At 39.0% G+C, this 21,802-nt stretch overlaps 3 protein-coding genes across 6 annotated transcripts in view; 2 read left to right on the top strand and 1 right to left on the bottom strand.

Moving 5' to 3' along the window:
- Positions 1 to 1,669, bottom strand: part of si:dkey-96f10.1 (6-phosphofructo-2-kinase/fructose-2,6-bisphosphatase) — a 133,158-nt gene extending 131,489 nt beyond the window's left edge. For 2 of the 3 annotated variants that reach the window (XM_048209452.1, XM_048209453.1), the window contains exons 1-2: positions 1,459 to 1,668; positions 611 to 736 (exon numbers count right to left, since the gene is read on the bottom strand). In XM_048209452.1, coding sequence (XP_048065409.1) covers positions 611 to 736; positions 1,459 to 1,549 — 217 coding nt within the window. In that variant the 5' untranslated portion in view covers positions 1,550 to 1,668. Of the gene's footprint in view, positions 1 to 610; positions 737 to 1,458 lie in introns of all 3 variants that reach the window. The other variant, XM_048209454.1, reaches the window with a different exon arrangement.
- A 7,672-nt stretch (positions 1,670 to 9,341) lies between these two features.
- LOC125279290 lies at positions 9,342 to 14,604 on the top strand. Its single transcript, XM_048208800.1, has 3 exons — positions 9,342 to 9,559; positions 9,659 to 14,268; positions 14,594 to 14,604. Exons 2-3 carry the CDS (start codon positions 9,822 to 9,824, stop codon positions 14,602 to 14,604), a joined length of 4,458 nt encoding a protein of 1,485 aa, XP_048064757.1. The 5' UTR covers positions 9,342 to 9,559; positions 9,659 to 9,821.
- On the top strand, positions 14,276 to 21,164 carry LOC125280220. Of its 2 annotated transcripts, XR_007187556.1 has the most exons (3): positions 14,276 to 14,494; positions 14,594 to 20,958; positions 21,058 to 21,164. XR_007187556.1 is itself a non-coding variant. In XM_048210604.1 (2 exons), the coding sequence occupies exon 2, from the start codon at positions 14,757 to 14,759 to the stop codon at positions 20,649 to 20,651; it is 5,895 nt and encodes a 1,964-aa protein (XP_048066561.1). In that variant the 5' UTR covers positions 14,276 to 14,494; positions 14,594 to 14,756; the 3' UTR covers positions 20,652 to 21,164. The 2 variants fall into 2 exon arrangements, 1 of the variants encoding a protein (XP_048066561.1); XM_048210604.1 differs by having other exon boundaries at positions 14,594 to 21,164.
- The last annotated feature ends 638 nt before the right edge of the window (positions 21,165 to 21,802 follow it).

The raw sequence follows: 21,802 nt of genomic DNA, 5'->3' as shown, positions 1-21,802 counted from the left end.
ACACTGTCTACTGCACAGTTACGAATACATCTTTTAAGACTTATGTTCTTTAAAGACTATTGAATTTGAAAAACAACCAAACATTTTGCCAAAGTTGCCCAATTAACAGTGAAAATGGCCAAAAAAAATGACCATATTGTTACCAACAAAAAATGTACTTAAACAGTCATCTAATATATCAGTGCTATATACAGATCATATACTGCAATGATCTGTATTGACCAACAGAAAAATATTAGTACCTAAATCTACCAATAGCCTTGTCAGTGGATAATGAACATTTTGTTTTTAAATATTTTTTGTTAATTTTGGCTATACTGATATGAAAGTGTTCAATTAATTTAGGCAATTCTGAATTATACTGTACATAGCCATTTTGTCAGCCATTTACCAAATTGCAAAAAAAATATTTTTTTTTAAAAATGTAGATATTGGAATTTGATATTAGCATTATAAACACTATTTCAACATTCATGGAATTTTAATTATCTAGGCTCAACTGCTGGTTAACAACTGCTTGTTTCTAATGTATGAGAAGATTTGTGCTTCTACCTGCTACTTAGAAAAATTGATCTGTTTGTATAATTTTCCCATGAATAATAATTCTCACCCTTTGTGGGAACGCCAATCCAGTTGAGGTAGCGTGTGAGTTTCTTAGAGATGTAAGTCTTTCCACGGGCAGGCAGACCAACCATCACAATCATGGTGGGAGAGTTGGTGAACTGCGGAACTGATGCTGAAACAAGCACACACATTATGTCTAAATAAATAAAAAAACTCATGATACTTTCATACACAGTGCATATTAATTTAACATTTTGTTTCAAATGTATGCATTATTTGATATGGTTTTACAACTGATCTCTATAGAGACAGAAGCCATGTTTACAACTCCCACTTATTTCACTGTTAATTAGTGATGTTTATATGAAGAAACAGTACTAGTGTCTTATGTACTATTAGTCATTTCTGTGTGGGTGTGCGTAAATGGCAATGAACTGGACTGAGGTGAACAGCCCAGAGGACACAAACCATCATATACTGTCAAACGCCACTAACACACACACACACACAAAACAAACATCACAAAACAGATTTTCATCACAATTCTCACTTAGCAAAAGTATTAGGAAAAATTCTCTGTATGATATTATTTAAAAGCATTTTCACTATGCAATATGCTTTCTTATCTATGACAAACTCTCACTTCTCACTTAGGCAGTCTCTTAAAAATATTTTTGAAGGTTTTATGAAAAATTGTTTAAGGTCTTATAAATTGTAGTTAGGCCTACAAATATTTTACAAAAAAAGTTTACAAAGTCCAGAGATACATTTCTAACAGCATAATGAGTAAAAAAGATATCCACTAACTGATACTTTTATAACCCGATGGTAAGACCACAGAAATAGAGTGAAGGATGAGACAGAAAGAGATGTTTCTTTAGATGTCTGACTTACAGCCTCTTCTCTGTCTCAGCCTGCTGCTCATCCACGGCACCCAGATCTTCTCCAGAGGATTTTGTGTAAGTTCCATTTGTGAGTGATACATATTCACCAATATGTGTGAGACAGCTGAGTCTGTGTGAGATATATGTGTGTATGATAAATGTACAAAGTGACCAGTCAAGCCAATGTCTTCTCTAATGTTTGTGTAACCTTGTCCACTTTGAAGCCGATGTGTTTAAACTGGTGAACCCTGGTAGAGGAGGTGCATCAAGCACCTGATCACCACGTTACACAAATCCTGAAGGATTTTAATGCATTGTGATATTTAGAAACTGGTTCTGTCTTGTGTATCTTAAAAGCAGATAGGTGGTCTCTGTCTAAGAAGTCTGTTTGCCTTCCGGCATCTCTGATTTATCCAGAACACATCTGCAAGAAGACACCACAGCTCTGCCAGTACAGACAACTATTTATTTATGTGTATGTGTGTGGTTCAGGTATTCCCTATGTTATGGGGACCAAATGTCCCCACAAAGATGGCAATATCCAAAATCCTTTACTTTGTGGGGAAATTGTTTGGTCCCCATGAGGAAAACATTTTATAAATCATACTAAGTGATGTTTTTTGAAAATGTAAAAATGCAGAACGTTTTCTGTGATGGGTAGGTTTAGGGGATAGAATATACAGTTTGTACATTAGAAAAATCATTATGTCTATGGAATGTTTAAAACAGAGAGAGAGAGAGAAAGAGTGTTTCAGTCCTAAATGCGCATGCCCACACACATTTTAACATGGGGAATACCTGGACACACACACATCTTTTGTGTTAAAATACCAGCACACACGTGATATGATAGCTACATGCGCTATACTCGTATGTATTTATTTCAGTCTAACCTGTGCTATCTCAGCGCGTTCTCTTTCTCATTACGACTTTCTTACCACAAGGCTCCAATAAAAACACTTATCAACACAAACACAGATTCCACGCGAACAGCAAAATACCAATGCTGCATGAAATCTTCTCTTTTTAATATTCACAAGTCATGACACGTCGCTTTTCTTCCTTCCAATGGCGAAGGGTTGTCTAAAATATTAAAAGGGTTAGTTCACCCAAAAAAGAAAATTCTGTCATTTATTACTTACCCTCATGTTGTTCCACACCCGTAAGACCTTCGTTAATCTTCGGAACACAAATTAAGATATTTTAGTTGAAATCCGATGGCTCCATGAGGCCTCCATAGGGAGCAATGACATTTCCTCTCTCAAGATCCATAAAGGTACTAAAAACATATTTAAATCGGTTCATGTGAGTACAGTGGTTCAATATTAATATTATAAAGCGACGAGAATATTTTTGATGCGCCAAAAAAAACAAAATATCGACTTATTTAGTGATGGCTGATTTCAAAACATTGCTTCAGGAAGCATCGGATCATAAATGAATCAGTGTTTTGAATCTGCTGTTCGTAGTGCCAAAGACACGTGATTTCAGCCGTTGGCAGTGTGACACGCGATCTGAATCATGATTCGACACACTGATTCATTTATGCTCCGATGCTTCATGATGCAGTGTTTTGAAATCGGCCATCACTAAATAAGTCGTTATTTTGTTTTTTTGGCGATCCAAAAATATTTGCGTCGCTTTATAATATTAATATTGAACTACTGTACTCACATGAACCGATTTAAATATGTTTTTAGTACCTTTATGGATTTTGAGAGAGGAAGTGTCATTGCTCCCTATGGAGGCCTCACGGAGCCATCGGATTTCAACTAAAATATCTTAATTTGTGTTCCGAAGATGAACGAAGGTCTTATGGGTGTGGAACGGCATGAGGGTAAGTAATGACAGAATTTTCATTTTTGGGTGAACTAACCCTTTAAGAACCTTTTGCCGTAGTTCGCACTGGTAGTTCGTTGTCATAGTGGTGTAGTCTAGTTTTTTGTAGTGAGTATACTGTGATTTAATTTCCAACCTATTTTGGGTTCATTTTAATCCAGCAATATAGTGATTTTTAAACAATAGTTGAGTTAAATAAAACTACCCAGGTTGCCCTTGTTGCACTACCCAGGTTGCCCAATTAAGAAGTGCACTTAATTGTATTGAAAGTGTACTTTGTGTGTACTTCAAATCTTAAAGTATACTTTTTAAAAAGTACACTTGCAGATAATATAATTAAAATTAAAGGCCACTTAAGTGTACTTAAATAGAATATACTTTAATGACAATATTTATTAACATGCTTAAGTGCACATTTTAAAAATGCACTTTGTAATAATGTCTAATTAAGTTCTACTTATAGAAAGTACACTTTAATGACAATATTTATTAACACGCTTAAGTGCACTTTTTAAAAATGCATTTTGTAATAATGTCTAATTAAGTTCTACTTAAAGAAAGTACACTTAGATGACAATATTTACTAACACGCTTAAAGTGCATATTGCAGGTTAGACATTTTTTTCGAGATGAATATATTAACCTTGTACAAAAATACCATATAAAAAGGTACTGCAGGGTTTAAAAATGTTTTGCAGGACATAAGGCATTTAGTAGATAAAGTGACGGTCTCTATAAAAACCGCTTTTTTTCAGCGTCGCGTCATTTTACGTCACTAAAGGGAGCCGAGCTCAGTGTTGACTCCGTGCAGAGTAGGCTGGTATTCAGTGACAGCGGTCGTGAATCAGTGTGTTTTCTGTAGTTTTTGTATTCTATTTATCATCCTCATGGTAAATTATTGTGTTTGTGAAGGTTGTACAAACTCCAGCCTGTCAGGACATCGAGTCCAGAGGTTTGCTAACAAGAAAAAGAGAGAGAGTAAAATCTTTGCGTGGCAGGGGCAGCTGCCACTTGACCTGTCACAGATATATGCGCCTGTCACTCGACCTGTCACAGATATATGCGCCTGCCTGTCACTCGACCTGTCACAGATATACGCGCCTGTCACTCGACCTGCCACCGCTGCCACTCGACCTGCCACGGCTATACGCGCCTGCCCCGCGACCTGCCACAGAAATACGCGTCTGTCATTCGACCTGCCACGGCTATACGCGCCTGCCCCGCGACCTGCCACAGAAATATATGGCAAGCCAAAGTACTCACAAACGCCTGGTCGGACGTCTGATTGCACACTGACGCGTCAAAAGCGCGCGTTTTGACAGCAAAACGGGCGTCCTCGACGTGTGATTTGCGTTAAGAACGCTTTGGTATCATGGGAAACGCGCGTCAAGAACGTGCGTTTTTGTGTACCAAAACGCGCGTTCTCAACTTTCTCTCTCGCTTTGGAGTGACCAAAAAACGCGCGCTTTTGACGTGCGTTTATCATAACAAAAATGGGCGTCGAATACGTGCGTTTTGAGTCAGACAAAACACTCGTTATGAACGTTTAAACAGGTAAACCAAACAGGCAGTGCAAACGTGTGTTTGAAGTGTCCATAAGGCGAAGAGAACGCGCTCTTTCCTTAGAGTTCTCAAAAGTGCATGTCGAAAGCGTGTGCTCACTCTTTAGGGCTTTGAGTCTGTTATGTTTTTGTCCGCTATAGGTTTAGGACAGCATTATCATTAAACTCAACCAAAACAACATGGAATTATCGAGGATAAATTTGGCAGATGATTATAAACGTTGAGTTATAATGCAGTATAATTAATATGAAATATGCATATGAAAACGTAAAACTATTATTTAAAATAGCCGTGGGGGGATGACAGTGGATATACCCAGAGCCGGCCCGTTATATAGGCAGTATAGGCAAGGGCGCAATCTCGCTAGGGGGGCGCCAAAGAGGCCAAGGGATAAAAAAAAAAAAAAAAGAAGAAGTTACAAACATAAGCCAAACTGCTGATATCTTTAGCAAACTAAACTTCGAATTAGTATTAATAATTTGTATTATATAAAAATCCAAAATAAGGGCATTTACTGCACCCGCCCCCAATTGATTGACACCTGGCTGAAGGATGGGCGAAGAAGTCTGTGTGAAGACTGTAGCTGTGTCCCAATTCAGGGGCCGCGCACTTCGAAGTGCGTGAAAGGGGTGGGGTTTTGGAGTGGAGGGTTGCCAGGTCTGCGCAACAAAACCATCCCAAATGTAGCGTAATCACAGCACAAGTGTAAAAGTATCCTAATTCGAGACGTGGCAACAGTGAGCCGAGCGTCGTTACATGGCTAACGGCTGTGTGACAGACAGCTGATGTTTGTGTGCATTTATGACTTTATGGGGTTTTGACATGCTTCACTGCCGAAGACAACGGGAGACTGGACCAAAATATGTATGGTTAAACTATGTAATGTTAGTTTTATATCGTTAGCAACTAGTTAACCTTGTTTGTTGTTATGTTAAATGAAATGTTCAGTTGTTTTAACTAAAATAAACTTGCACTGACATCTTAAAATATACCTGCTGAGCATGACTATTTGTAACAGGCGAGAATTTTAAAGCTATGATCACCAAGCCAAAATTTGAATGGACCATAGATCTGTTTTAGTATGTTCAAATATTTCTGATTTTTATATATTTATATAATACGCTCCACCAGCGTCTGCCTAATGAAAGTGTACACAAATATTATATGTTTTGTTCTGTTTACTGATGATTTAAAATGTGATGCTATTTTTCTGATGTTAAATCTAAGTTCTGTTGTATATAGTTGTAAAAGGTACTTTATGTAATGTAGCTTTAGAACGATTATTGTAAAAACATTTAATTTACATGATGAAAAAAAAAAATATAGGCCTACGTAAAATTTTTCATTTAAAATTACATTTTTGCATCAAGTTGCATAAAAGAAATAAACAATGAACAATTCTCTTTTATTTACACAAAAAAAACAGAAATGACTCTGACTCATTTATATGAATAAATAAATTAATACATTACATTACAAATACATGTATACAACTTATGCATTTGCTAACTTAACTTAAAAAAAACTGTACAGAAATTAGGCTGTTTCATTGACAAAGTGACATTTAAATAATATTTATATCGACACATTTTTATGCACTGTATTCTGTTCTTGAGAAAACGGGGAAAAAAGCGTCCTTTGAAGTGCGATTCACCGCGGCGCGAGGAGGTATGACGTAATTCGAGAGCGACATCAAGTGCACCCTCTCAGTTTCCCAGGGGAATGAAGCACCGATCTCAAGACACTTCGCGGTCTACACTATCCCACAGTTCATTGCGCGCCAGTGACGACAGGAGTTCAGGTGTGAATTCAAATAAATGTAAGCAATGCCCCGGTTTCTCCAATAAAACTGTAATATCCGTGATGTCCAAGTCAGTTCATAAATGCAATATCTGTCTCTGAGATGGAGTGCAGTTGAATAAAATCCTAAACTACTGTACTTTAAATTCAGACTTAAATACAGAGTAAATGTACAAATATTAATGTATATATTTTCCAAATTAACATTTCATATAACATAAAAATACAAACAAACAAGGTTAACTTGTTAAAGATATAAAACTAACATTACATAGTTTAACCATACATATTTTGGTCCAGTGTCACGTCGTCGTCGGCAGTGAACGTGTTAAAACCCAATAGAAAGTCATAAAACTTTAAAATGCACGTACACAAACGTCAACTGTCAGCTGTCTGTCACACAGCCGCTAGCCATGTAACGACGCTCGGCTCACTGTTGCCACGTCAGGGATTGGGATACTTTTACACTTGTGCTGTGATTACGCTACTTTTGGGATGGTTTTGTTGCGCAGACCTGGCAACCCTCCACTCCAAAACCCCACCCCCAATTGGGACACAGCTTGTGTGAAGAAAACACGAATTAATTAATTGTGCGCGTGCACTAGACTAACACGTTAAACAGATAACTTTACAGATCTACATAATATATCTACATAAACAGACTGATATCCAATCCTTCAAAAACATGCATTACCATGGCTTGAAAAGCAGCCTTTTTTAAGGCCAACAACATTGTCGTTTTTTATGCTATGCCAATTGGTTTGAAATGTCTCTGTAATTAGTTAGAGGCACATTAAACGCAGTTAGTACAGGCCTAATAATTTAGTTGTTCACTATATGAGACAATATTAGCAGGCAAGAGATGATTTATCACCTTGGCATAATAGTAGAATCATTTAGTTGTTCAGAATTCATCATCTAAGACTACAAGATGGATATTTCTAGGTGGAAACCTACCAGTGATATCTTTGATTATAGAATGTTAAAATGAGCAGTGAGTCTAGAGGCATAGACCGGTAATATTTATGTTGGATTATTTCAAATATCTCTTTGTACTTCTTATAATACTTTTTATGTGTATTATCTATTCATTTATTTAACATTAAATTATTTGCATATTAATTATTACAATAATTATTTTCTGTTCTTGTGTTACATCAAATCTGTGGACACTGGACTGTGTTGTTCTAATATTTACAATATATGCTTTACAGAGTTTTGCATGCATTTCTAATGCATTTTGCTTGGTAAACTAGTAGCTGATTTCAGATACTTTTTGCTTCAGATGTTTGCTTCAGATATTTACTAACATGCTTAAGTGCACTTTTTAAAAATGCACTTTGTAATAATGTCTTATTAAGTTGTACTTAAAGAAAGTACACTTTAATGACAATATTTATTAATACGCTTGAGTGCTCTTTTTAAAAATGCACTTGGTAATAATGTCTAATTAAGTTTTACTTACAGAAAGTACACTTTAATGATAATATTTATTAACATGCTTAAGTGCACCTTTTAAAAATACACTTAATTTTTACTTAATTATAACTTTATAGTGTTTTAAATAAGTAAACTTATTCTGATGTATTGACTTATATACTAAAGCACAAGAAAAATAATTTTTTAATGTATTTTAAATGTGCTTAGTCTTTAATATATACTGTGTGCATTAATACACTTGAAATTTATTTTTCTTTTGAATTTGAATACACTTGCTTATACAGTATAATCCAGTACAACTTATTGTTGAAATTTTTATCACCAGCTCCTGCTCTAAACTCAACTAGTGTCAGTTTTCTACATAATATTTGACATAAAATGTAATTTATGGAGTGCTGTATTTGTGATAATGCAATAGTGCTGTACTTTACATATGTGTATAATACATTTAATATCATTATGTTGTTCTAAGTTGATTAAACATATTTAATTGCATTAATTGCAAGCAAAAGTTGTTTAACAGATCTAAAAATTAATTTGAATTCATATTCACTTAAAATACATTTAATTTTAATCAGACTAAACTATAAAATTATTGACTTTTAGTTAGGTGAATGAGTCAAGTTCTGTAAACTTACAGTCTAACTACAACAATGAATTAGAAAAACTTCAACTTGAACAGAAATTTAATCATGCACGTATTATAGCCTATAAACTTTTTTTTTAAATGCACATTCGCCAAAATACTACGTCATGACAGCGCACTACTTCACCAGAGTTTGAAAAAATGCACTTTCAGCCATCTTTCTGTAATCGCGATGCGTGGGGCAACTTTGCTCATCAAAGAAGAAAATCAAAGGAGCGCATGTTTGGATGACTAGTAAGGATGGCAAGTAAGTATCTTGATATATGCTCTCTTTATTTTTATTTTTTCACCGTAACATAGCAGTTCTTATTGCCATTAAGAGTCTAACTTATTTAGTTTAATCGCAATATGGAGGTGAATTAATCATGTTTCCTGTAATTTATTTACTGTATGATTGCATTATAATAATTTCTTATATATGAATGTGATCGCGTGTGTGGGTGTGTTCAAAGAATTTTGCTGCTGAAAATATAATATTTTAATTGAACTCTGACTTTTTAAATCATTTTAAATGACTTTAAGTTAAATTTGCAGACCTAAATTCAAAGATCTGTTCTTGTAACATTCAAAGACATTTATATACATTTAATTGCTATTGTGTTGCTCTTAGAAATCAAAATTGTATTTTTCCTGTATTATTTTAATATTTTATTTGTATATATTGTTAATTATTTCCCCCGGGACTTTTATTTTGAAATCGCGATCTGATAGCGCTGAAGTGCGCATGTTCTAGAACGGGCAGAAACGAGAGAGAGACAAAGATGACGCAGCACAGCTCATATATGCGATCTTTTAACAGTTTATTCTTGGAAAACATTTGACTGTAAGTAATTTACAAATTTAGTCAAGTTATAGATGTTTGTAGCAAGCGATTTAACTGCCTGTAATGTTTATTTACATATTTTATTTTCTGTATTTGCAGTTTTACAGTAAAGAATAATAACCAAGAAAAGTACGCCTTGGGACTTTATTCTAAATGTTCACTATCTGTCTAATGGAGCACAGTCACGTGCTATAAGGGCAGAATAGTAAAAAGTCAACATCACAGCGGAATAAGCTTAACAAGATCACTGCATGAACAGCTCATGATACTGCGGTCTTCTAAGACAGTTCCTCCCCCTGAAGATAAAGTGCAACGCACAATGGAGCAACAACAAGGAGCAAGCTATCAACCAACTGAGGAAGGGGAGCATATAAAGACGTTCACAGAGCCTCTTCAGCAGATTGAAATACGATCTCGATCTTCCAGGTCATCATCAAAAAGATCAAGCACAAGCTCAGCAGCCATGAGAGCCCGAGCAAAAGCAGTTGCAGCACGCGCTCAAATTGCCTATGCAGAAAAAGAAGCAAATATGATAAAACAAAAAGCGGAACTTGAAGCAAGTATGTTGAAACAAAAAGCAGACTTGGAGGCAAGTCTACACATCTTACAAGTGGAACGTGCAGCAGCAGTCGCTTCAGCTGAAGCAGCAGCATATGAGGAAGAAGAGGAAGAGCTTGAAAGTGGCAAACTTCATGTAAAATCAGTTCCTGACATGCAGCCAGTCAATGTTGCTCAGCGGACCTGTGAGTATGTACAACAGCACTCAAGAGAATCTTTCACAGAACACCCATTCAATGATGAGCCCGTAGAAACCAAAGTTAAGCCACCATTGACTTCAGTTGTGGCTGGTGTTGATTATACCCTGCTGGCGCCACCTAGTGCAGATATAGATCATCAGCGTCTCTTAAGCCAAAAGAATGGTGCTGTAAAGAAAGAAACAAAAAATGAGAATGATGTGAAACGAACATCATTTCATCATTCTTCACAATATGTACCAGAGACACAAGTTCCATCAGATCTAACTAAATATCTGATTAGACGTGAAATGGTCAGCTCTGGTCTTCTGAAATTTGATGATTGCCCAGAGAACTATTGGGCATGGAAAGCTTCTTTTGTTAACTCAACTAATGATCTGAATCTAACAGCCAGAGAGGAGTTGGATTTGATGGTGAAGTGGCTAGGAAAAGATTCCTCTGAACAAGTAAAAAGAATAAGATCTGTGCATGTTCTTAATGCAACAGCAGCAATTAGTATGGCTTGGCAGCGCTTAGAGGAGTGCTATGGAGCACCTGAAGTGATTGAAAACGCACTTCTAAAGAAAATTGAGAATCTACCGAAATTGTCAAACAAGGACAACCAAAAATTGAGAGAGTTAGGAGATATTCTTCATGAACTGGAGTGTGCAAAGGCTGATGGGTACCTTCCGGGTCTTGCCTATCTTGATACTCCACGTGGGGTTAATCCAATAGTGGAGAAATTGCCCACAAGCCTCCAAGACAAGTGGATAGTTCAGGGGTCCAAATATAAGGAGGACCATCAAGTAGCATTCCCACCCTTTGTCTTTTTCTCACAATTTGTGAGAACTCAAGCTAAGATAAGGAATGATCCCAGTTTCACATTTTCCACCTCTAGTAATCAATTAGCATCAAGCAGAGCCGAACCTAACAAATTCAGCGGAAAGAGTGCTATATCTGTACATCGAACAGAGGTGCTATCTCAGACGTTAGACCAGCAGTATAACCAGCCTCAGAAACGAATTGAAAGCCCTGATCGACTATGTCCTATTCACCGCAAACCTCACCCTCTCAAAAAGTGTAGAGCCTTTAGAGAGAAATCAATAGAGGAGCGCAAATCCTTTCTAAAAGAAAATCATATCTGCTTCAGATGCTGTGACTCTACCAAACACATTGCGAAAAATTGCAGAACTTCAATCAGATGCTCTGAATGTAACAGCGAACGACATGTTGTGGCTTTGCACCCAGATTCAACAGTCTTGATTTCAGAAAAGCCTGTCAAGGAGAAAGAACAATGCGGGGAGCAGACTGATAGCTCACTCACCTCAGTTACTTCAAAATGCACAGAGATATGTGGTGAGTCCAGTCATGCAAGATCATGTTCTAAAATTTGTCTGGTGACAGTGTATCCTGCTGGCAAAAGAGAGAAAGCAGTCCGGGTTTATGCTGTCTTGGATGAACAAAGTAACAGATCTTTAGCCAAGACAGAGTTTTTTAATCTTTTCGAGATCAAAGCCAGCTTTTCCCCATACACTATTAAGACCTGTGCTGGGGTAAATCAGACTTCTGGACGGAGAGCCATCAACTTTATGATAGAGTCGATAGACGGACGAACAAAACTCTCACTGCCAACCTTAATCGAGTGTGATATGCTGCCGGATGATAGAACAGAGATTCCCTCTCCAGAGGTTGCTCAGCATTATCTGCACTTAAGGCCAGTTGCAAATCAAATCCCTGCAGTTGATCCCGATGCTCCTATTCTCTTACTTTTAGGAAGAGACATTCTGAGGCTGCACAAAGTTAGAGAGCAAATAAATGGACCCAATGATGCTCCATATGCTCAGCGACTGGATCTCGGATGGGTGATAGTTGGGGAGGTATGCTTGGGAACAGCGCATCGCCCTTTGAGTGTGAATGTCTATCGAACACATGTGCTCAGTAACGGTCGCACATCATATCTCACTCCTTGTCCAAAACAGATTCAGGTGAAGGAATGTGTAGATGGAACACCAAAGCAACACTACATGTTACCAGATAACAATGGGAAATCAAGTTTAAGGAAAACAACCGATAACTTAGGCTGTGCAGTGTTCCAAACAACGCAAGACGATGACAAACCTGGTCTTTCTGTGGAAGACAAAACTTTTCTAGAAATCATGGGCCGTGATGTCTTCCAAGATTCTGCAAATAGCTGGGTTGCACCATTACCTTTTCGCTCTCCAAGGTCTCGATTGCCAAATAACAGAGATCAGGCTATGAAACGCCTCATATCACTGCGCAGAACTCTAGATAAAAAACCTAAGATGAAAGATCAGTTCATTGAGTTCATGCAAAAACTTTTTGACAATGACCACGCAGAGAATGCTCCTTCTATAGACAAAGAAAAAGAGAGCTGGTACCTTCCTATGTTTGGTGTGTACCACCCGCAAAAACCTGATCAAATCAGGGTTGTGTTTGACTCGAGTGCAGAGTTTGAAGGCATGTCACTTAACAAGGTATTACTCAGTGGGCCTGATTTAAACAACACACTCCTTGGGGTTCTTATGAGGTTCCGCAAAGAGAGCATTGCAGTGACAGCGGATGTACAGCAGATGTTTTATTGTTTTGTTGTAAGTGAAGACCACAGAGATTATTTACGGTTTTTGTGGTATGAAGACAACAACCTAGACAAAAGGATAACTGAGTACAGGATGAAAGTCCATGTATTTGGAAACAGTCCTTCACCTGCTGTGGCAATTTACTGCATGCGATGTGCTGCTCTGCAAGGAGAAAACGATCATGGCTCTGATGCAAAGCACTTTGTGGTGAGAAATTTTTATGTTGACGATGGACTGACTTCAGTTTCCACTCCTGAGGAAGCCATTGATCTCTTTAGAAACACACAAAAAATGCTTGCAGAGTCAAATCTTAGATTACACAAAATTGCATCTAATAGCAAAACAGTTATGGAAGCATTTCCCAAAGAGGATCATGCCAAAGACTTGAAGGACTTAGACCTAGGAGTTGATGATTTGCCTGTCCAACACAGCCTGGGTCTCTCTTGGAACCTGGAGACTGATAGCTTTAACTTCCAAGTGAATCAAGAAGAGAAGCCATTTACGAAAAGGGGTGTTTTATCCACAGTGAATAGTCTATACGACCCACTTGGATTTCTTGCTCCGGTTGTAGTCCAAGGAAAAGCTTTGCTCAGAGAACTTTCTTCTGAACAAAGTGACTGGGATGCACCTCTTTCAACTGAAAGACAAGCAGAGTGGAACGAATGGAGATGTTCTCTAAAGACGTTGGAAAATTTGCAGATTAAGAGACCGTATGTACCTGTTCCACTGTCTGCCACACAAAGGAAGGAATTATGCTTCTTTTCGGATGCCTCCACAGTTGCAATAGGAGCAGTGGCTTACCTTAGGGTAATTGACGCTGATAACCAATGTCAAGTTGGGTTTGTCTTAGGGAAAGCAAAGTTAGCCCCTCGTCCAGCTCACACCATGCCTCGCCTGGAATTGTGTGCGGCTGTGCTAGCAGTAGAAATGTATGAAATTATCAGGGATGAGATTGATGAGGAAATAGACTCAGTCAGGTTCTTCACGGATAGCAGGATAGTCTTAGGATATATCTATAATGTCACCAAGAGATTTTATGTATATGTAGCAAATAGGGTAGCTCGGATAAGGAAATCAACACATCCTGGACAGTGGTGTTATGTGAATACCAACAACAACCCAGCAGACCTTGCCACCAGAGCTGTATCAGCAGAACGTTTGCAGTACACATGTTGGTTTTCTGGACCACAATTTCTACTCCAGAGCAATGCCCAAGAATCGGCTGAGACTTTTGAATTGGTGGAACCTGATGCTGAAATTCGACCTGACATTTCAGTCCTGGCAACAAAGATTTCTGCAGCTCAGTTAAGCTCTCATAGATTTGAGAGGTTCTCTAACTGGAAGACTCTCTGTAAGTCAATAGCTTTTAATTGCTATTGTGTTGCTCTTAGAAATCAAAATTGTATTTTTCCTGTATTATTTTAATATTTTATTTGTATATATTGTTAATTATTTCCCCCGGGACTTTTATTTTGAAATCGCGATCTGATAGCGCTGAAGTGCGCATGTTCTAGAACGGGCAGAAACGAGAGAGAGACAAAGATGACGCAGCACAGCTCATATATGCGATCTTTTAACAGTTTATTCTTGGAAAACATTTGACTGTAAGTAATTTACAAATTTAGTCAAGTTATAGATGTTTGTAGCAAGCGATTTAACTGCCTGTAATGTTTATTTACATATTTTATTTTCTGTATTTGCAGTTTTACAGTAAAGAATAATAACCAAGAAAAGTACGCCTTGGGACTTTATTCTAAATGTTCACTATCTGTCTAATGGAGCACAGTCACGTGCTATAAGGGCAGAATAGTAAAAAGTCAACATCACAGCGGAATAAGCTTAACAAGATCACTGCATGAACAGCTCATGATACTGCGGTCTTCTAAGACAGTTCCTCCCCCTGAAGATAAAGTGCAACGCACAATGGAGCAACAACAAGGAGCAAGCTATCAACCAACTGAGGAAGGGGAGCATATAAAGACGTTCACAGAGCCTCTTCAGCAGATTGAAATACGATCTCGATCTTCCAGGTCATCATCAAAAAGATCAAGCACAAGCTCAGCAGCCATGAGAGCCCGAGCAAAAGCAGTTGCAGCACGCGCTCAAATTGCCTATGCAGAAAAAGAAGCAAATATGATAAAACAAAAAGCGGAACTTGAAGCAAGTATGTTGAAACAAAAAGCAGACTTGGAGGCAAGTCTACACATCTTACAAGTGGAACGTGCAGCAGCAGTCGCTTCAGCTGAAGCAGCAGCATATGAGGAAGAAGAGGAAGAGCTTGAAAGTGGCAAACTTCATGTAAAATCAGTTCCTGACATGCAGCCAGTCAATGTTGCTCAGCGGACCTGTGAGTATGTACAACAGCACTCAAGAGAATCTTTCACAGAACACCCATTCAATGATGAGCCCGTAGAAACCAAAGTTAAGCCACCATTGACTTCAGTTGTGGCTGGTGTTGATTATACCCTGCTGGCGCCACCTAGTGCAGATATAGATCATCAGCGTCTCTTAAGCCAAAAGAATGGTGCTGTAAAGAAAGAAACAAAAAATGAGAATGATGTGAAACGAACATCATTTCATCATTCTTCACAATATGTACCAGAGACACAAGTTCCATCAGATCTAACTAAATATCTGATTAGACGTGAAATGGTCAGCTCTGGTCTTCTGAAATTTGATGATTGCCCAGAGAACTATTGGGCATGGAAAGCTTCTTTTGTTAACTCAACTAATGATCTGAATCTAACAGCCAGAGAGGAGTTGGATTTGATGGTGAAGTGGCTAGGAAAAGATTCCTCTGAACAAGTAAAAAGAATAAGATCTGTGCATGTTCTTAATGCAACAGCAGCAATTAGTATGGCTTGGCAGCGCTTAGAGGAGTGCTATGGAGCACCTGAAGTGATTGAAAACGCACTTCTAAAGAAAATTGAGAATCTACCGAAATTGTCAAACAAGGACAACCAAAAATTGAGAGAGTTAGGAGATATTCTTCATGAACTGGAGTGTGCAAAGGCTGATGGGTACCTTCCGGGTCTTGCCTATCTTGATACTCCACGTGGGGTTAATCCAATAGTGGAGAAATTGCCCACAAGCCTCCAAGACAAGTGGATAGTTCAGGGGTCCAAATATAAGGAGGACCATCAAGTAGCATTCCCACCCTTTGTCTTTTTCTCACAATTTGTGAGAACTCAAGCTAAGATAAGGAATGATCCCAGTTTCACATTTTCCACCTCTAGTAATCAATTAGCATCAAGCAGAGCCGAACCTAACAAATTCAGCGGAAAGAGTGCTATATCTGTACATCGAACAGAGGTGCTATCTCAGACGTTAGACCAGCAGTATAACCAGCCTCAGAAACGAATTGAAAGCCCTGATCGACTATGTCCTATTCACCGCAAACCTCACCCTCTCAAAAAGTGTAGAGCCTTTAGAGAGAAATCAATAGAGGAGCGCAAATCCTTTCTAAAAGAAAATCATATCTGCTTCAGATGCTGTGACTCTACCAAACACATTGCGAAAAATTGCAGAACTTCAATCAGATGCTCTGAATGTAACAGCGAACGACATGTTGTGGCTTTGCACCCAGATTCAACAGTCTTGATTTCAGAAAAGCCTGTCAAGGAGAAAGAACAATGCGGGGAGCAGACTGATAGCTCACTCACCTCAGTTACTTCAAAATGCACAGAGATATGTGGTGAGTCCAGTCATGCAAGATCATGTTCTAAAATTTGTCTGGTGACAGTGTATCCTGCTGGCAAAAGAGAGAAAGCAGTCCGGGTTTATGCTGTCTTGGATGAACAAAGTAACAGATCTTTAGCCAAGACAGAGTTTTTTAATCTTTTCGAGATCAAAGCCAGCTTTTCCCCATACACTATTAAGACCTGTGCTGGGGTAAATCAGACTTCTGGACGGAGAGCCATCAACTTTATGATAGAGTCGATAGACGGACGAACAAAACTCTCACTGCCAACCTTAATCGAGTGTGATATGCTGCCGGATGATAGAACAGAGATTCCCTCTCCAGAGGTTGCTCAGCATTATCTGCACTTAAGGCCAGTTGCAAATCAAATCCCTGCAGTTGATCCCGATGCTCCTATTCTCTTACTTTTAGGAAGAGACATTCTGAGGCTGCACAAAGTTAGAGAGCAAATAAATGGACCCAATGATGCTCCATATGCTCAGCGACTGGATCTCGGATGGGTGATAGTTGGGGAGGTATGCTTGGGAACAGCGCATCGCCCTTTGAGTGTGAATGTCTATCGAACACATGTGCTCAGTAACGGTCGCACATCATATCTCACTCCTTGTCCAAAACAGATTCAGGTGAAGGAATGTGTAGATGGAACACCAAAGCAACACTACATGTTACCAGATAACAATGGGAAATCAAGTTTAAGGAAAACAACCGATAACTTAGGCTGTGCAGTGTTCCAAACAACGCAAGACGATGACAAACCTGGTCTTTCTGTGGAAGACAAAACTTTTCTAGAAATCATGGGCCGTGATGTCTTCCAAGATTCTGCAAATAGCTGGGTTGCACCATTACCTTTTCGCTCTCCAAGGTCTCGATTGCCAAATAACAGAGATCAGGCTATGAAACGCCTCATATCACTGCGCAGAACTCTAGATAAAAAACCTAAGATGAAAGATCAGTTCATTGAGTTCATGCAAAAACTTTTTGACAATGACCACGCAGAGAATGCTCCTTCTATAGACAAAGAAAAAGAGAGCTGGTACCTTCCTATGTTTGGTGTGTACCACCCGCAAAAACCTGATCAAATCAGGGTTGTGTTTGACTCGAGTGCAGAGTTTGAAGGCATGTCACTTAACAAGGTATTACTCAGTGGGCCTGATTTAAACAACACACTCCTTGGGGTTCTTATGAGGTTCCGCAAAGAGAGCATTGCAGTGACAGCGGATGTACAGCAGATGTTTTATTGTTTTGTTGTAAGTGAAGACCACAGAGATTATTTACGGTTTTTGTGGTATGAAGACAACAACCTAGACAAAAGGATAACTGAGTACAGGATGAAAGTCCATGTATTTGGAAACAGTCCTTCACCTGCTGTGGCAATTTACTGCATGCGATGTGCTGCTCTGCAAGGAGAAAACGATCATGGCTCTGATGCAAAGCACTTTGTGGTGAGAAATTTTTATGTTGACGATGGACTGACTTCAGTTTCCACTCCTGAGGAAGCCATTGATCTCTTTAGAAACACACAAAAAATGCTTGCAGAGTCAAATCTTAGATTACACAAAATTGCATCTAATAGCAAAACAGTTATGGAAGCATTTCCCAAAGAGGATCATGCCAAAGACTTGAAGGACTTAGACCTAGGAGTTGATGATTTGCCTGTCCAACACAGCCTGGGTCTCTCTTGGAACCTGGAGACTGATAGCTTTAACTTCCAAGTGAATCAAGAAGAGAAGCCATTTACGAAAAGGGGTGTTTTATCCACAGTGAATAGTCTATACGACCCACTTGGATTTCTTGCTCCGGTTGTAGTCCAAGGAAAAGCTTTGCTCAGAGAACTTTCTTCTGAACAAAGTGACTGGGATGCACCTCTTTCAACTGAAAGACAAGCAGAGTGGAACGAATGGAGATGTTCTCTAAAGACGTTGGAAAATTTGCAGATTAAGAGACCGTATGTACCTGTTCCACTGTCTGCCACACAAAGGAAGGAATTATGCTTCTTTTCGGATGCCTCCACAGTTGCAATAGGAGCAGTGGCTTACCTTAGGGTAATTGACGCTGATAACCAATGTCAAGTTGGGTTTGTCTTAGGGAAAGCAAAGTTAGCCCCTCGTCCAGCTCACACCATGCCTCGCCTGGAATTGTGTGCGGCTGTGCTAGCAGTAGAAATGTATGAAATTATCAGGGATGAGATTGATGAGGAAATAGACTCAGTCAGGTTCTTCACGGATAGCAGGATAGTCTTAGGATATATCTATAATGTCACCAAGAGATTTTATGTATATGTAGCAAATAGGGTAGCTCGGATAAGGAAATCAACACATCCTGGACAGTGGTGTTATGTGAATACCAACAACAACCCAGCAGACCTTGCCACCAGAGCTGTATCAGCAGAACGTTTGCAGTACACATGTTGGTTTTCTGGACCACAATTTCTACTCCAGAGCAATGCCCAAGAATCGGCTGAGACTTTTGAATTGGTGGAACCTGATGCTGAAATTCGACCTGACATTTCAGTCCTGGCAACAAAGATTTCTGCAGCTCAGTTAAGCTCTCATAGATTTGAGAGGTTCTCTAACTGGAAGACTCTCTGTAAGTCAATAGCTCGACTAATCCATATTGCAAGATCCTGTTGTGGAAAAACAAATGAGGCTCATTGCAAAGGTTGGCATTACTGCAACAAACCCTTTAGCCCAAGTGAGTTGACACAAGCCACGAATACAATCATACGCTGTGTGCAACGCGAAACATTTATGGAAGAGTTTGAGTGCCTTGAAAATAGAGTAGTCCTTCCAAAGCAAAGTCTCCTCCAAAAATTAAATCCAGTAATTGATGATGGTTTGCTGAGAGTTGGAGGTCGCATATCTTTATCAGACCTGTCTCAAAGAGAAAAGCATCCTCTCATTATTCCACAGAAACATCATATTGCCACCCTCCTGGTAAGACACTATCACAACCAAGTAGCACACCAGGGACGCCATTTTACTGATGGAGCCATTAGAGCTGCCGGATTTTGGATAATAGGGAGCAAACGTCTCGTTTCCAACATCATTCACAACTGTGTTATCTGCCGCAAGTTAAGAGGAAGATTGCAGACTCAAAAGATGGCAAGTTTGCCGGCAGATAGACTGTCTACTGAACCACCTTTTACTAACGTGGGCATCGACGTGTTTGGCCCATGGAGCGTAGTCACACGTCGTACAAGAGGTGGCAGTGCAGATTCAAAGCGCTGGGCAGTGATTTTTGTGTGCCTGTCTGTCAGAGCAGTGCATATCGAGCTGATTGAATCTATGTCTACGTCAAGTTTCATCAATGCATTGCGGCGATTTTTCTCCATCCGTGGCCCAGCAAAAATACTTCGATCTGATAGAGGTACAAACTTCATAGGTGCCTGCAAAGAGTTGAAAATCAATGTGAATGACCCTGAGTTAAATAACTATCTCAGCGACTCAGGATGCACATGGATATTCAATCCACCCCATGCTTCACACATGGGGGGATCTTGGGAGAGACTCATTGGAGTTACTAGACGAATTCTGAATGGTATACTGATTCAAAAACCCACACGCCTCACACATGAGGTTTTGTCAACTCTAATGATGGAAGTTATGGCAATCATCAACGCAAGGCCTTTAGTACCAGTGTCAACGGACCCAGACGCACCTGAAATACTCACTCCAGCATTGTTGTTGACACAGAAACTAAATGCAGTTTTAGCTCCTGAGGGAGAATTTGATACAAGTGATCTCCATACAAAACAATGGAAACAAGTGCAATGTCTCGCCGATACCTTTTGGAAAAGGTGGCGAAGGGACTATTTGTCAACACTGCAGAATCGCAAAAAGTGGATTGATGAGAAACCAAATGTAAAAACTGGTGATGTCGTGCTTTTGAAAGAAAGTCAGGTACCAAGGAATAACTGGCCTGTTGGACTTGTTGTAAAAACCTTTCCAAGTGCAGACAAAATGGTTCGTAAAGTAGAACTGAAAATTGTTGACCAAGGAACCACTAAATTCTTTCTGAGACCAATCTCAGAACTAGTTGTTCTCTTTTCTCAGGAATCGTAGAGACTTTCTGAAAGTTAAACGCAAGACAAAGTTAAATGTCAGTAAATAGTGGCATAATTTCATTATACCATGCGGGGGAGTGTGTTGCTCTTAGAAATCAAAATTGTATTTTTCCTGTATTATTTTAATATTTTATTTGTATATATTGTTAATTATTTCCCCCGGGACTTTTATTTTGAAATCGCGATCTGATAGCGCTGAAGTGCGCATGTTCTAGAACGGGCAGAAACGAGAGAGAGACAAAGATGACGCAGCACAGCTCATATATGCGATCTTTTAACAGTTTATTCTTGGAAAACATTTGACTGTAAGTAATTTACAAATTTAGTCAAGTTATAGATGTTTGTAGCAAGCGATTTAACTGCCTGTAATGTTTATTTACATATTTTATTTTCTGTATTTGCAGTTTTACAGTAAAGAATAATAACCAAGAAAAGTACGCCTTGGGACTTTATTCTAAATGTTCACTATCTGTCTAATGGAGCACAGTCACGTGCTATAAGGGCAGAATAGCTATTATAACCACCGGTAATGTTCAATATAACACCCCCTCTAGAAATAATGCTTATAATCTATTTTTAGGGCCTGAGCACCAAAGTGCAAGGACCCTACTGGATTTCGTCCGTTTATTATTATAAGGGCTAAAGCCAAAGGCTCAAGGCCTTATTGTTTTCTTTAGGATTATTAGGGCCCAACCCACTAATGGGGTGCAGGGCCCTCTTGATCCCCTAAGGATTATTAGGGCCAAAGCCAAAGGCTGAAGGCCCTATTGTTTTCCTTAGGAAAATTATTTTTTTTCCTAAGTTTTTGGGGTTTTTGGGGCCCTTAACATGCTCAAAAACTCTTGAAACTTTGCACACACATCAAAATCGCTGGCCATCAGGGCGGGGCAGAAGCTGGTACCTGGGCGTGGCAGGGGGGCTCAACAGCGCCCCCCTGAATGGTGCCTAAAAAATTGGTCCATATATCAAACACGCTTGCACGAATTTGTATGAAACTCGGTACACATATAGACCTCATCGGGCCTAACAAGTTTCATGCTCTAAGTTATACGCCAGCTCAACAGGAAGTCAGTTATTATGGATTGTTTGGAAAACGCATGCTCTGGAATTTGATATACTCCTCCTAGACGATTAATCCGATCACCACCA

The sequence above is a fragment of the Megalobrama amblycephala genome, linkage group LG12 (genome assembly GCF_018812025.1).
Source record: "Megalobrama amblycephala isolate DHTTF-2021 linkage group LG12, ASM1881202v1, whole genome shotgun sequence".
Taxonomy (NCBI): Eukaryota; Metazoa; Chordata; class Actinopteri; order Cypriniformes; family Xenocyprididae; genus Megalobrama; species Megalobrama amblycephala.
The sequence above is the reverse complement of the archived record's forward strand: the minus strand, read 5'-3'. Positions and strand labels throughout refer to the sequence as shown.